Source organism: Notamacropus eugenii, chromosome 3 (assembly GCF_028372415.1).
Source record: "Notamacropus eugenii isolate mMacEug1 chromosome 3, mMacEug1.pri_v2, whole genome shotgun sequence".
NCBI lineage: Eukaryota > Metazoa > Chordata > Mammalia > Diprotodontia > Macropodidae > Notamacropus > Notamacropus eugenii.
Window position 1 is genome coordinate 389,678,570 of NC_092874.1, and position 14,732 is coordinate 389,693,301.

A 14,732-nucleotide genomic window follows, 5' to 3' on the forward strand; every position below is an offset into this window, starting at 1 on the left:
ATTGCTATCTCTCCTCAGGTAAATTTAGAGTCATACCTCTCATTATATCTATTCCAATGATGTATTCAGGAATGGGTGCAATTATCATGGCATATTCTTTCTTAGATAATTATCCAATTTTCATCATTAGTTTAATTTATCTGACTGATATTTTAGCCCCTCTCAGTCCTCTGATGGAAATAGAAGTTCCATGTTTAAACTTATCAGGGTTTCCATATATAAGGGAGGCCTTTGACCCAGTATGTATTAATGCCCTAGTTACAGTATTTGATCCATTTTTCCAATATATGGTCAAATTCATATGAGGTCTGTAATCCCGTCTATGTATTTCTTTAATCTGATCTGGAGCTTGGCCAATTTCCTATTCTTCCTGAAGGTGTGACAAACTTGGATACAAGAGTTCAGGAAGATCTGTAGGGGCAGTTCTTACTTCTCTACTCCATCTAGTATCAAGCCCCTTTTCTCAGTGCATTTATACAACTATAGTTCATTAGTTGGAATACTATCTATTCTTCCAAAATCTACACCAGCTCTCAGCAAAGTAGCAAACAATTCTTTTGTCAATCTATTCTGACTTTGAATCCGCTGTCTATTTACTCTTCTCTCTCAAGGAAATTTATCTTTTCCCCAGTCCCCTAAGTCACTTAACTGCAAAATCTTGTCCAGCACTGCCGAAAGAGGGTGCCTTATCTCCGCAATTAGTGGAGTCAGAATTAGATGCTTATAAGCAGGAGGTGCCATCTTCACTATGATAGTTCTATGGGAAACTGCTAAGGGGGTATCACAGTACACATCTGCATTTCCAATCATTATGGTAGTCTTCATTACCTCCTTCTTTAAATTTCTCATACAGTTCTTAAGTGAATACCAGGGAATTTCTCCACTAGGCTACACTGAGTCAGTAGCATATTGCCTATTACATCCATCTGCTGCTGAAGCTAACAGATGGGTAGTATTGTTACCTCTTTGCATATGGTAATCTTTAAAAGCTTGCTGTATAAAAGGATTTTGTCTAATACCTATGAATTTCAAGCAATCCATACTATCTGTTGATACTCTTCTGGCCCCTTCATCACTAATTCTCACCATCCAGGATATTAATGATTCTCCCATCCTTTGGGTGAACCTACTCAAAATACCTGCGACCTCCTGATGAGTAAAATGCTCAATGATCTCCCTAAACACTGTGTTGCCCCCCTGATTCTCTTGCTTTTGTCTTAGTATTAGGCGTGCTTCTGCCTGAGAAACCTCCTCCTCTAACACTGTTTCATTTTCCTCCTTTGACTTTGTCATATTTTCCTCCCATACACTCTCCTGGCAGTCACTGTGACAACTAGGCTAGGCCTGTACAACAGCTGTAAGCACACTTTTTTGGTCAGCTTTTTGCTTCTTCTTCTTCTTTTTTTTTTTTTTTTTACTAATTTATTTTGTTTTCAGTATTCTCCAATCACTTCCATATATCTTAGATTTTTTTCCCTTCACTCTCCCTCCTTCACCCCTCCCTCCTCACTCCCTCCCTGACTTATATAGGTTCTACACATACATTCCTATTAAATACATTTTCACCTTAGACATGTTGCATGGAAGAATTAAAATGAATGGGAGAAATCATAAAACAAAACAAAACATAATATAAAAGTAAATGGTCTGCTTCATTCTGTGATCAGATTCCATAGTTCTTTCTCTGGATGTAGAAGACATTTTGTCTCAATAGTCCATTGGAAATTTTTTAAGTCCTTGCATTGCAGTGAAGGACTAAGTCAATCAGGAAAATTCCTCTCACACTGTGGCTGTTGCTGTGTACAAAGTTCTCCTCCTGGTTCTGCTCCTTTTACCCAGCATCAGTTCATAGAAGTCTTTCCAGGTCTCTCTGAAGTCTTCCTGTTCATCATTTCTTATAGCACAATAGTATTCCATTACATTCATATACCACAACTTGTTCAGCCATTCCCCAATTGATAGGCATCCCCTTGATTTCTAGTTCTTGGACACCACAAAGAGAACTGCTATAAGTATTTTTGTATATGTGGGACCCTTTCCTATTTTTATGATCTCTTTGGGATATAGTCCTAGAAGCAATAATTTTGGGTCAAAGGGTATGCACATTTTTGTAGCCCTTTGGGCATAGTTCCAAATCGCTCTCCAGAATGGTTGGATCAGCTCACAGTTCCACCAACAATGAATTAGTGTTCCAACTCTCCCACATCTTCTCCAACATTTATCATCTGCCTGTTATGTCATATTTGCTTCTTCTTTTGAGCTAAATGAACAGTTTTTTTTCAACTACTTGAGACTCTCCAACTTGCTCTTTTAAAGGAGAGCCAAAATGCTGAGAATTCTCATGCAAACTAACTAACTCTTTTTCCATCTGAATTTTTTCCTTCAGCAGCTCATCTCTGCTTTTACATATAATATGCTAACCTGTTAATAAAACCCATCCTCTTCTATACACTCCTGCCAGTTCTTTTCCTGGTTTTATTGGTATTCCTTGCAAATATCTTTTTAAATCTCTAGGTTCTCTATTTCATAATCTCAGTTTCCAGTTTTTACAGGATCCAGTGCTTTTAGCCTATTCCCTTGCTGGTGAGTTATAAGGTAAATCCTTCCATTCTGTTTCTTCCTCTAAAGACTTTTTGCTTCCAAATAGAGATTTTATACCCTGTGATCCTCTTTGTGATTCCAAATGTATCGCCAAGGCAATATTCACAGCATTGGCAGCAACTATGAATATGCCAGCATAGTTCTGAATGTCAAAATATAGAAAAACATTTATTCTAACGCCAGAAAGCCAAATCCATCACAGCAACAAAGAAGCTAATACACGTTATCTCTCCAGGGGACATCTCCATTCCCAAGCCTTCCCTGCCCTGCTGGATCCTTCCCATAAACACTCACAATCCTAGATATCTACTTGCCTTTGTCCTCTCTCTCCCTCCACCCTAATTGCTCTCACTCACTTCCTCCCAGCTCTGCTCCACCCTTCCTGTTCCACCCCTTCAGTAAGTTCCTCCTACTACATGTGACTTAGGCTTCCATGTGTTTTAAGTAGGTCACATGGGCCTATCAATGGATGGGAAAGATCTTCAAATTAAGTAAAAATAAATTAATAATACAAGTAACTAACCTGGAGTCAAGAAAGACCTGGATTCAAATTCCACCTCTGGCATTTACTAGTTCTGTGGCCAAGGGCAAGTGATTAAACTTCCCTGGACCTCAGTTTCCTCATCTGTAAGTAAATTGATGGGTTTGGATACCTTTGAGGTTCTTTCTAGCTTTAGTTCCATGACCCAATATTCCTATATTTTGTGGGAAGATTTATGGGAAGATACAGGTAAGGAAAAAAAGGCAGAGATGTCATGTCACCGTGGAAGAGCTCACAGATCCACTGGAGTATGTATAGTGTCGGTTGGCATGGGCAGAAAAGACTTGGGGGCCAATCTAACACTTGCTGTCCTCTACTAGACCTTCAAAGATCATAAGCACCTCATCTCCATACATCAGTGTCTTAAAAATTACCACTTTGGACATTCAAGTGAGAAAGCTGTTCATAAATCTTGAATAAAAGGGCAAAAATTCATTAACATGCAAAATCCTGGGCTTGCCCAGTTTCTACCTTTTATTTCAGTTGCTGACGTGGTCCTGTTAGGGACCCTCTCACCTTTCTTAGAATCCATTCCCCTCTGCTTAATAATTCCATTCTTTTCTATTCAGAGATGAAGGCTGCGTCATTTTGAGCCTGATTGTTTAGAATAAAAAAATATTGATGTTGGGAAGTTTTAAATACCACCATGGGCAGTTTGTGAAGAAAATAACTTACTCCTTTGTTGAGTGTACTCTGGGAGTTGATGAGGTTGTTAAAATAAATTTTGATTAAGGCTTCTTTTTTTCCATATGATTTTACAGCAATGGTTTTGTTGGTACTTAAAAGGCAGTATCTCCAAGTCTTTTGAGGTCATAGGCCTTCCTGAGAGCCACTGACCTGCAAATTCATTTTCCAAGAACTTGTTCTCTCAGCTACCATCTTCCTTGTTGAATTAATGATCACAACTTTCTGTTCAGCACTGAGACCTTGCCTCTTCTCTCTCTGTCTTGCAGACTCCTCCGAGAACAGTGGATCCGAGCCAAGTATGAAAGGAAGGAATTCATTTATGCGGAGAAGCAAGAGCCCTATTCTGCAGGTAAGGAATGGAGTTCTCAATGGGAAATAATCTCTTTTGCTGGCAGGATCTTCTGCTGCCCAGGGGCTCCCCTCACCTTGCTGCAGTGGGTTAGATAAGGGGAAAAAATGTCACTATGTGGTTTTGTATTCCAGTATCCCTCTCTGCTGTGTTCTCCCTTTAAAAAGGATGTCTCTTTTTATTACTGTGCATTATTAAATCACTAATTGGTTTGACATGGGCGTCATCTGGCTGCCTTTTGCTTTCTGATTGAGAAGTCTGGATTGCTGCCTGTGTTCAGAGCTCCTAACTGGCTCTTGGAGCCTCACTTCTGGATTACCTGTTGGCACATTTTGGTAACTGACAGAGCAGTAGTTTCCTGGCTTCTACCCTTTCTCTTCTGATTGTCTGGAACCAATCTCATTTCGTTTTTTATGAAAGACCAGGAGAGATTCCCCAACCCTTAGGATGATCAGAGTTCTTCATTTGCTTGGCCTCCCCTAAACCTCACCTCGACACCTGTTAGATATTTGCCCTTGCAGGTACAGGGGTGGCTGTTTAAGCCAAGGGATATTCTGGGGTCATATATCTAGAGTGTGGAGGATGCTCAAAGGCCATCTAGTCTGATACTCTTACTTTATGGATTAGGAAACTGAGGCCTAGGGAGGTTAAGTGATTTATCCAAGGTCACACAGTCACTTAGATGGTAAACCTCAGAAGTGGGATTTGAACCCTGGTCTTCTGACGCTGATATTGGGAAAGACTGATGGCAAAAGAGGGCAGCATAGATAGTGTCATGGAAACAATGAACATGAACTTGGGCAGACTTTGAGAGATAGTGGAGGATAGAAGGCCCTAGCATATGATAGTCCATGGGGGTCACAAAAAGTTGGACGTGACTCAACAACCACAACTATTATTACTACCACTGTTGCTGCTGCTATTACTACTACTAACTACTACTACGTCTAACTCTAGAGGGTGGGCTCTTTCCAATGTATTATGAAACTTCCTGATGCCGTATCACTCTTTCATGGGTTGATCCTGGTTGTTTTGATCCTGGCTTTGTATCTGTGGCTCATGAGCAAGATGTACACAGGCATCATGGCAACTGACTTCATGGCTAGAGAAATGGATTGTATCTCAGGAGATCTGACTTCTAATCCTGGATGTGTCCCCCCTGGACATTATTCCAAACTGTGGACTTTAGTTTCTCCTGCTATAAGATGAGTGAATTGGAGGAGAGGATGTCCAAGGTCCCTTTAGGCCAAGGAAAATTCTGGGATCATAGATCTAGAGCTCAGAGGATTTGCTAAGTCATTTAGTATGAGGAGGAGGAAACTGAGGTGCAGGTTCTGGCACTTATATCAGAAGGTCCTTCCCTATAAGATCAGGATCAGGATTACTTTCAGCCTCTTATTGGCCATGACACAAACTTTGTTAGATGAGCCTTTCCCAGCCATCCTTATTTCTACAGATTAATAGCAGAGAAAACAATTTTTTTGTATGTTGGTCTCCCCCATTAGACTGTGAGCTCCTCGAGCAAAGGGACTTTTTTTTTGCCTTTTTTTATATCCCCAGTTCTTAGCACAGTGCCTGGCACACAGGAGGTACTTAATAAATGCTTCTTGACTGATTGCTTCTGCTATTGCAAAATGTATTCTTAGATGCAATAACCTCTTAAGGTAACCCTTAAGAGTCTTTGGGCTCACAAACATTTCAACAGCATTTAGGTAGATGCGTCCACCCTAACCCTTTTTAAACAAAGTTTGCAAAATGCCTTTGGACCTTACCTATCTGATACAAATTTTTGTTGAGCTTCCTTTTCGAAAAGTTCATTCCCCAGAGCAGCTTAGGATGATTTAGTGTGAGAAAGATCTTCAAAGAGATTCTGTGTTAGAGAAATATGCTTGAACATCAGTGGCAGATCCTACCCAGGGAGAATCAGTTGATGACAAGAGTTTAATAGATACTCTGCACACCCTTTGGGAGAGATGTCATGAAGAGTCTTGTCTTATGGCCCATGGAAAACAAGCAGCCCTGGTTAGGATGCTAATTGGCCTGAAGTTTATTCAAGTCAATCCAGTAGGATACAGTGGTCACAGCCACCATGTTTTGTTCATGATTTGATTGCCTATAGAAGCACATTCTCCCAAAGGAACTTAGCTCCTCATTTCCCTTGGAAAACTCTAAGACTAGAAGGTACAGATGACTTGTCATTTGCATTTGAAGGGGGTTTCCACACTAGGAATTCTCTTTGTCAATAGAATCACAAGCCCACATGTAAAAAATGAAAGCAAAATCAAAAGCAAATTTTGCTCAGAAGTCTTTGCAGAGGTATAGTTTCCCTCTAACTAACAGCCCTTTAGGTGAATGTTTTTTGGAGCTAGGGTTTCCCCTAGCAGATGTGTGTATCAGCCCTGCTTCGTTATTTTTATACTGTTATTAGTAATAACCTGTAATATTTGTGCAGCACTTTATACTACCTAATACTGTTCTCTCAGTGCCTGCCACATAGTAGGGGCTTAATAAATGTTATTAATTAACTAAATGGTCTGAGAAAACCTAATTTTTAGGTAAAATAAGATTATAAAAATCAGTACTTTTTTTTATAGCTCTAGGAAGTTTATTCGAATTCTTTTTTTTAGTTCTGTTTTGTTTTTGTTTTCACTGTTCTACAATCACTTCCATATATCTTAGATTTTTTTCCCTTCCCTCCTCCTACCTCCCCCCTGCCTCCCCACTCCTTGCCTGAGATGGCTTACAATTTTATATAGATTCTACACATACATTCCTATTAAATACATTTTCACCTTAGTCATGTTGCATATAAGAATTAAAATGAATGAGAGAAATCATAAAACAAAACTAAACATAATACAAAAGAAAATGATCTGCTTCATTCTGCGATCTAATTCCATAGTTCTTTCTCAAGATGTGGAAGGCATTTTGCCTAAGAGACCATTGGGAGTTTTTTAGGTCCTTGCATTGCTGCGAAGGACTAAGTCTACCAGAAAAATTCCTCACACACTGTGGTTGTTGCTGTGTACAAAGTTCCCTGATTCTGGAAGAGCAGTACTTTTCAAAAGAGTGGTGCTGATGGGATGATGTTACAATAAGGTTCAGTGACTTTAGGGATACTTGGTGTGGTACACAGATATGTGATGTGGCTTCTACTCTCTATTTTCATTTGACACGTGAGGAAACTTAGGCCTACAGGGTGCAAGTGATTTAGAATTTAGACCTGAACCAGATTTTAGCAGTCATGTAGTTCAACCCCCTCATTTTATAGATTAGGGAACTGAAGTCTATAAACTTTCAGAATATCTGAAGTCAAACAAGGTAGGAAGGAGCAGGAATGAGATTTGAATTTAGCTCCTCTGACTCATAATTTAATGATCTTCCCATCATACCCATACTTACATCCTAGTTCAGCCCTGATGACCAGTGAGGAACAAAGAGGCCTCTGGCCTACTTCACCCCAACTTGTACACATGAAGTGGGAAGATTTGAGCCAACTTAGAAGGAACTCAAGCATGGCTAGAAATTCCCTGTGTTCCCACATGCAGAAGTTTGTTTTTCAGTCATTTTTCTCCTACTCTTTGTTATCCCATTTGGGATTTTCTTGGCAAAGATACTGGAGTGGTTTGCCATTTCTTTCTCCAGTTCATTTTACAGCTGAGGAAACTGAGGAAAACAGGGTGAAGTGACTGGCCCGAGGTCACACAGCTAGGAAGTGTCTGAGGCTGAATTTGACTCCAGTCCTAGTGCTTTATCTATTGTACCACCTCATTGTCCTACATGCAAAAGAGACTGTTGCATATTCAAGGTCTGTCTGCCCATTCACTGCCCCAAGAGCTGCCAGATATGGCTAATTGTCTGACCCTCAAATCGTATCAGACTGCTCCAGCAAGTGTACTCCTTTTCAGAGAGCTTGATCTTGATTTGGAGGAGCCAGAAAGAAGATGAATTAAAATGATGGCCAAGTGCCTCAGGGATCGACCATTGATCCTACATAATACCTTCATCCCTCCCAAGCTGCTCTAGCATGAAAAGATGAATAATGGGGAAACCACCATCCAAATTCAGTGACACACAGAGATACCAGTGCCCCCATGATTTAGGTAACTGTGAGGTGCTTGCTGCTAAGCTTATCCTCTGACCTCAAATGAAGCTGCTTTTGCAGCGGAGTTTTAAGTTTTTCCTCTTCTCAACACTTAGTCCCTCCCCTTCCCCTGGCCCTGCAATCAGGATGTATCTTTTAAATTAAATTACCGTCCATCCGTAGCCACTATTTCCTTTGTTTTTTTTCTTTAATGTTCCTTAATGAATCAGGAACAACATACTTGTATTATTGGTCAAAACACAGATAATTTCCAGCCATGGAAAGATTCTTAATCAGTTGCTGAAAGATCAGATTTTTGAGGATGTTTATTATCTGAAGAGCTGTGATAGATGGATGGATGGCCAATCAAGTGCGAGAGCAAGGGAAGATAAACATTAGAGCTCCCTTTGTCTTTTTTTAGGGATAGGCATTGGACCTATGATTTTATTGGTGCAGAGAATTCCTAGCTGAGGAAACTCCCTTTTACCAATACAGGTTGGCACCACCTCTGCTAAGCCTTAGAGAGTTGCCTAGAACCCTTTGAGGTTAAGTAACTTACACAGAGTATCTTCTGCTGTTCAATCCTGTCTGACTCTTTGTGATCCGATTTGGGGTTTTCTTAGCAAAGAATGGTTTGCCATTTCATTCTCCAGCTCATTTTACAGATGAGGAAACTGAGACAGGGTGTAGTGACTTGCCCAGGGTCACACAGCTAGTAAGTGCCTGAGGCTGGATTTGAACTCAGGAAGATGAGTCTTCCTGATGGAGCCACCTAGGGTCACACAGCCAATATTAGTCAGGTGAGACTTGATCCTACATCTTCCTGACTCTAAGGCCAGCTCTCTATCTCTATACCATGATGCCTTTCATTTGTTCTTTTTAATCTGGAAAATTCTAGGTGTTGGCAGGGAGATTTAGTTTTTTCTGATTATTTTCCTCCACTCCAATCTCCCAAGAAATTCCACTGGAGACTAGAGGTGGTTGTGGTGTAATTGTCACTACATTGGCACATTCCTAGGTGGTGTTATATTAACCAGCTCGTAGCACTTTGCTTGACACACAGGGGATAACTTGATAAATGCTTGACAGCTAGGTGACACAGTGGATAGAGTGCTGGACCTGGAGTCAGGAATACCTGAGTTCAAATCTGGCCTCAGACACTTACTAGCAGTGTCACCCTGGGCAAATCATTTCACCCTGTTTGCCTCAGTTTCCTCATCTGTAAAATGAGCTGGAGAAGGAAATAGCAAACCACTGCGGTATCTTTGTCAAGAAAACCCCAAATGGAGTCACAAAGAGTCAGATGCTATTGAAGTGACTGAATAAATGCTTGACTCATTTTCCTTTGAGATTTTAAGAATCAATATTTTGGAGCAAGAAAAAACCCTTAGAAGACAGCTAGTCTTATTAAAAATTAACGAGCATTTATTTTCTTTCCTTTCTACCTCCCCTCTGCCCCCAAAAAAGAAAATCAAAACTCTTTGAACAAATTTGCATCATTAAGCAAAACAAGTTCCCATGTTGGCAATGTCCTAAAATGTGTATATCATTCTGTGTCCAGAGCTTCTCGACTCCCTGTTAGGAGGGAGGTATCTCCTTCTTCATAGAATTGGAGTTGTAGTTGGTTAGTGCATTGATCAGAGTTGTTAAGTCTTTCACAGTTGATCATTTTTACAACGTTGTTGTTATTCTATAAATTATTCTCCTGGTTCTTCTCACTTTATCCCACATCAGTTCATACAAGCTTTCCCAGGTTTCTCTGAAACTGTCCCTTTCATCATTTCTTATTGTACAATAATATTCTGTTACATTCATATACCATAATTTATTTCATTATTCCCCAATTAGTGAGCACCCCTCTAGTTTCTTTGGCACTACCAAACAAAAATACCTGCTATAAATATTTCTGTACACAAGAGCCATTCCCCCCTTTCCTCTTTAGGGGAATATAGACCTAGTAGTGGTATCAATAGGTCAAAAAGTATATATAGTTCAGTACCCTTTCTCATATAGTTACAAATTCATTTTCAGAATGAGTGGCAGAAGAATTCACAACTCTGTCAACAAGGCATTTTCCCACAGCCCCTCCACCATTTAGTCATTCTCCCTTTCTGTCAGTTTTGCCGATCTGATAGGAGATAATCTAGTCTTAGCTGCAGAAAGCTGAGACCTAGGCATGGGGTGTGACTTAACCAAGATGGCAGGTGGTAGAACTGAGACTAGAACCCAAGTCTCAGGTCAACAAATTTAAACACTTCATAAGCACCAGTTACGTGCAGAGTCGTGTGCTAGCACTAGCCTCCAGATTTCTAGCTCCTTTACCTGTTCTGTCTTCTTTGTTGTCTATTGGGCATTTTTAAGTTGGATGGTGTTTGTATCTCTTTGGGCATTTAAGCTAAAGGTTAAGGGTCCCATATGCTAAGCAGGGTTAGTCATCCATGAAACGTGATGTCACAAGGTTCTGGAAAGTCCCCTTCCCAAAAGAAATCCCCCACCCCCTCCCTCTAAATCCTGCAATTACCTAAACTCCTTGAGAGCAGGGATTTCTTTCTTTCTCTCCCACAATGATCGGCACAGAGTAGGTGCTTAATAAATGCTTATTGATTGACTGACCACCTCCTCCCTTTGTGTTTAAACTTGGTCTTTCTCCAGGAAATCCTCTTTTAGATCCTTGAGCCAAGGGACCATGGTTTGGTTTGTTTTTGCCTTATTTTGTATCCGAGTGCTTCATAGGCAGCCTGGAGCACAGTAGGTATTTAATACTTAACTGACTGATTGACAGCCAGAGATGTCTTTGTATGACCATATCAGTTCAGCTTGAGAAGGCAGCCAAGAAGATATTTTTTAAAAGGAAAAGGGGTATAGACTAGGGACACTTGAAGGCACTGAAGACATCTTGCCAATCTGACAGTTTTGCTTAGTACCAGACCCAACACTGAATACTGAAGGTTTTGGATTATCCATGATTTTGGCAAACATCGATATGTTAGGGGCAGCTAGGTGGCACAGTGGGCGTGGGGTCAGGAAGAACTGAGTTCAAATCTGGCTTTAGATATCTAATAGCTGTGTGACCCTGGGCAAGTCACTTAACCCTGTTTGCCTCCGTTTCTTCGTCTGTAAAATGAGCTGGAGAAGGAAATGGCAAAGCACTCCTGTATCTTTGCCAAGAAAACCCCAAATGGGGTCATGAAGAGCTGGACAGGACTGCAACAATTCGGCAACAACAACTGATTTGTTGGGATAACACAACCTTGCAATTAAACCCCCAAACATGTGCCAGCCCAAAGAACTTTCCTACTACCCATCTTCTTTCCCAGGAACCACATAAGGCAGTAAAAGTCAACACCAGCATTCTCTGCTAGTTATTACAATCCACAGGATTGTCTTCTGGCTTGCCTGTCCAGGAATGGAATCTTAAACCTTAATATTATTAGGATTGTGTTTTGGTTTTTTTTTTTGAGAGAGAGTGTGTGGTTTAGTGCTCAGAACACTGCACTTAGAGTCAGAAGAGAAGGATTCAGATTCTCATTTTGACAGGTACTGTGTCATTTTCCTCGAGCTCTCCCCTTCCCCCCTTGTCTTTACCTCCTGGCTTCTATAACTAGTCTCAGCTAAAGCCCACCTTCTAGAAGAAGCCTTTACTGACTCCCTCTTCCCCTCCCCTCCCCCCCACCCTGGCTGTCTCCCCCTCTCCTTTGATGTTGGTTTAGTACCTTTCCTCTGAAATGATCTCCCACTTATCTCATCTCATTATCTCATCATTTTGTTTACATGTGTTTATTTGTATGTAGTTGCCCCTTATAAAAGTTTAAGCTCTTTGAGGGCAGGCTGTTTTTTGTCTTACTTTATGACCCCAGTGACTGGCACATAGTAGGTTACATTTGTGGGCTTATCAATTTAATTTATTTTTTAATTTTAGTAAATAATTAATTTCAATATGTTTAGAATATAATAAATTAAATGTCTTATTTAATCCTTTGAGTTCAGGTTCCTTGTCTCCTAAATCTGGATGATAACTGTAGTTACTGCCTCAAATGGTCGATATAATGCTCCAATGAGGCAGTGTTTGCGGAGCGTTTTTAAAGCTTTAAAGCTATATAAATACTGCCCACTTTTTATTTTGGACCCAACCTGTGATTTCATCAGTAAAGCTTTCAGTGCTTTTAGATTTGCCAAGCCTTTTACATACATTATCTCACCAGCCTTATCATGTAGGTACTATAGATATTCTTATGTCCATTTTAAAAATTAGAACACTGAGTTAAATGAATTGCCATGGGTCACACAGCTGCTAAAGTATCTGGGGCAGGATTGAAAAATCAGGTCTTTCTCTCTCTAAGTGTAGCACTGTCTGTTTTGTTTAGTCGTGTCCAACTCTTTGAGACCCAAAGATCCTGGAGTGGTTTGTCATTTCCTTCTCCGGTTTATTTGACAGATGAGGAAACTGAGGCAAATAAGGTGACTTAAGTGACTTGCCCAAACTTTGAACTCAGGTCTCCCTGACTCTAGGCCCTGTGCTCTACCACTGTTCCACCTACCTGCCCCCAGCATTGTCTACACGATACCATGAGCTATCTATGTAGATCTCAGTGAAGAATTCCCTCTACTGATGGAAATGAGCACTTACTCTTCTGGGAATGATTTCAGTAAATTTCCACTGGCATTGAAAAGTCAAATAACTTGCCCAGGGTCACATAGCCATTGTGTTTCAGAGGCAAAACTTGAACCTAGGTCTTCTTGATTCCAAGGCATGGACCATCAGTTTGTTAGTGCAAATATCAAAGTCAAAACCAAATGAGAATATAGGGCCTTCAGGTGGGGCATTTCTCACCTTGACTATGAAAACAAGCTGGTAATGCTGAAAAATGGGAAGTGGATAAAAAGTCAGACATTGACACCAACTATCACCTATTAATCATTGTAAATCACTTGCCACAGTGAGAAAAAAGAGCCTTGAAACTACCTGAGTCAGCTTCTCCCTGAATCAGAGGGCTATTTTTTTTTATTTAAATATTCTTTTGGTCAGTAGAATCAATATTCTGTGACTGAGTCATGGAAAACCAGAGTCTCCAAAGAACTAAAATTAAGGGCAATAGAGAGGTGCAGGGTGGGTGTGAATGGACAACTACATATTACAATGAAGAATTTCACAGAAGAAGCTGTATAAATTATATCATGAGATGTTTAACTAGTAAAGGAGGTAGGCAAATGATGTAATGGGAGAGAGGAATAACTGATGGACAGTTGGTAGCTAGTGGTGCCATGCTAGTGTGAGGAATACCTGAGTTCAAATCCAGCTGCAGATACCTCCTAGCTATGTGACCCTGGGCAAGTCACTTAACTTCTCATCTCCTCAGTTTACTCAACTGTAAAATGGGAATAGTGATAGCACTTACCTCGAAAGGTTATTGTAAAGTATAAAACAAGATAATATTTATAAGAGCATAGTACCTGGTACGTAGTAAGCACTATATAGGTGCACTTTGGTCGTGGTCCCCCACTGGTATCCAAGAGATCTAGAGGAATCCCTTCAGCATGTTCAGTAGACTGTGTAAGATTTATGGAAGGATGTGGACAAGAGTCCAAACAGGATAAGAAGACATGGATGGGTTGCAATCTGAGCTGCCAGAGGGGTTATCTGATAAAATCACAGATTAATCAACATATCAAAGCAGAGATAGAGAAACTGAAGTTAAGATTAAGGTTTCCAATGCTCTATCAAGCTCTGAGATCCTATGAGGTCTAGGCATGTGGTTTTCTTAGAGAAGTCTAGCAACAAAAAAGAGACTGGAGTCCAAACCAGCCAGCAGCAGATATCTGGGATGTCCCACAGTATATGTTGGGAACTCTGGGCCTTGGAAAAACATGAGATGGAAAAGAGGGAAGGACCTCTGTCCTAGTTGCCATAGAAAATTAGTCAGGAAAGTAAAACAGAAGGAATCAGGCAAAAGGGAATGACAAGGTTCTCTAGTCCTAGGGAACTAGGTAAATACTAGGTGAAGATTTTGTCATCACCAACATGGATCTGGCCTCTGTACATCTTTGGGTTGGAATGAGGAAGAGAAATTTGTGCCCAGCCTCAGGGAACAGAACTGGGAGTATTGAGTGGGTGTCCAAGAGTCAGATTTCAGCTCAGAGGAAAAACTTCCTAAAAATCTAGGTCCCATGAGAAAAAAGGAGGGGGTGAGGGAGTCAAAGGAATTGAGATTCCTTAATCTACAGGAGTGAAATCAATCGCCAGTTATTGAGAGTCATCTGTGTGGTACCCTTAGAAGTAACAAAAGGCCTTCTTCCCTGTCCTCAGTAACTTTACAAGGACAAAGGACTAATGCCCACAAACGTAAGTTAGAGGTAGACAATGCTTTAGAAATGGTCTGGCTATCCTTCTTATTTTGTAGCCTAGGAGACCGAGGGTTGGAGGTACCTAAGGTTATACAGTGGCAAAGCAAAGAAGAGAACCTAAATATTCT

At 40.5% G+C, this 14,732-nt stretch overlaps 1 protein-coding gene across 2 annotated transcripts in view; it reads left to right on the forward strand.

Annotated features, from left to right (window-relative positions):
* Positions 1-14,732, forward strand: part of ADAP1 (ArfGAP with dual PH domains 1) — a 163,986-nt gene that overhangs the window by 67,114 nt on the left and 82,140 nt on the right. For both annotated transcript variants that reach the window (XM_072597780.1, XM_072597779.1), the window contains exon 4: positions 4,096-4,178. In XM_072597780.1, the coding sequence (XP_072453881.1) occupies positions 4,096-4,178 (83 nt within the window). The remainder of the gene's footprint in view (positions 1-4,095; positions 4,179-14,732) is intronic.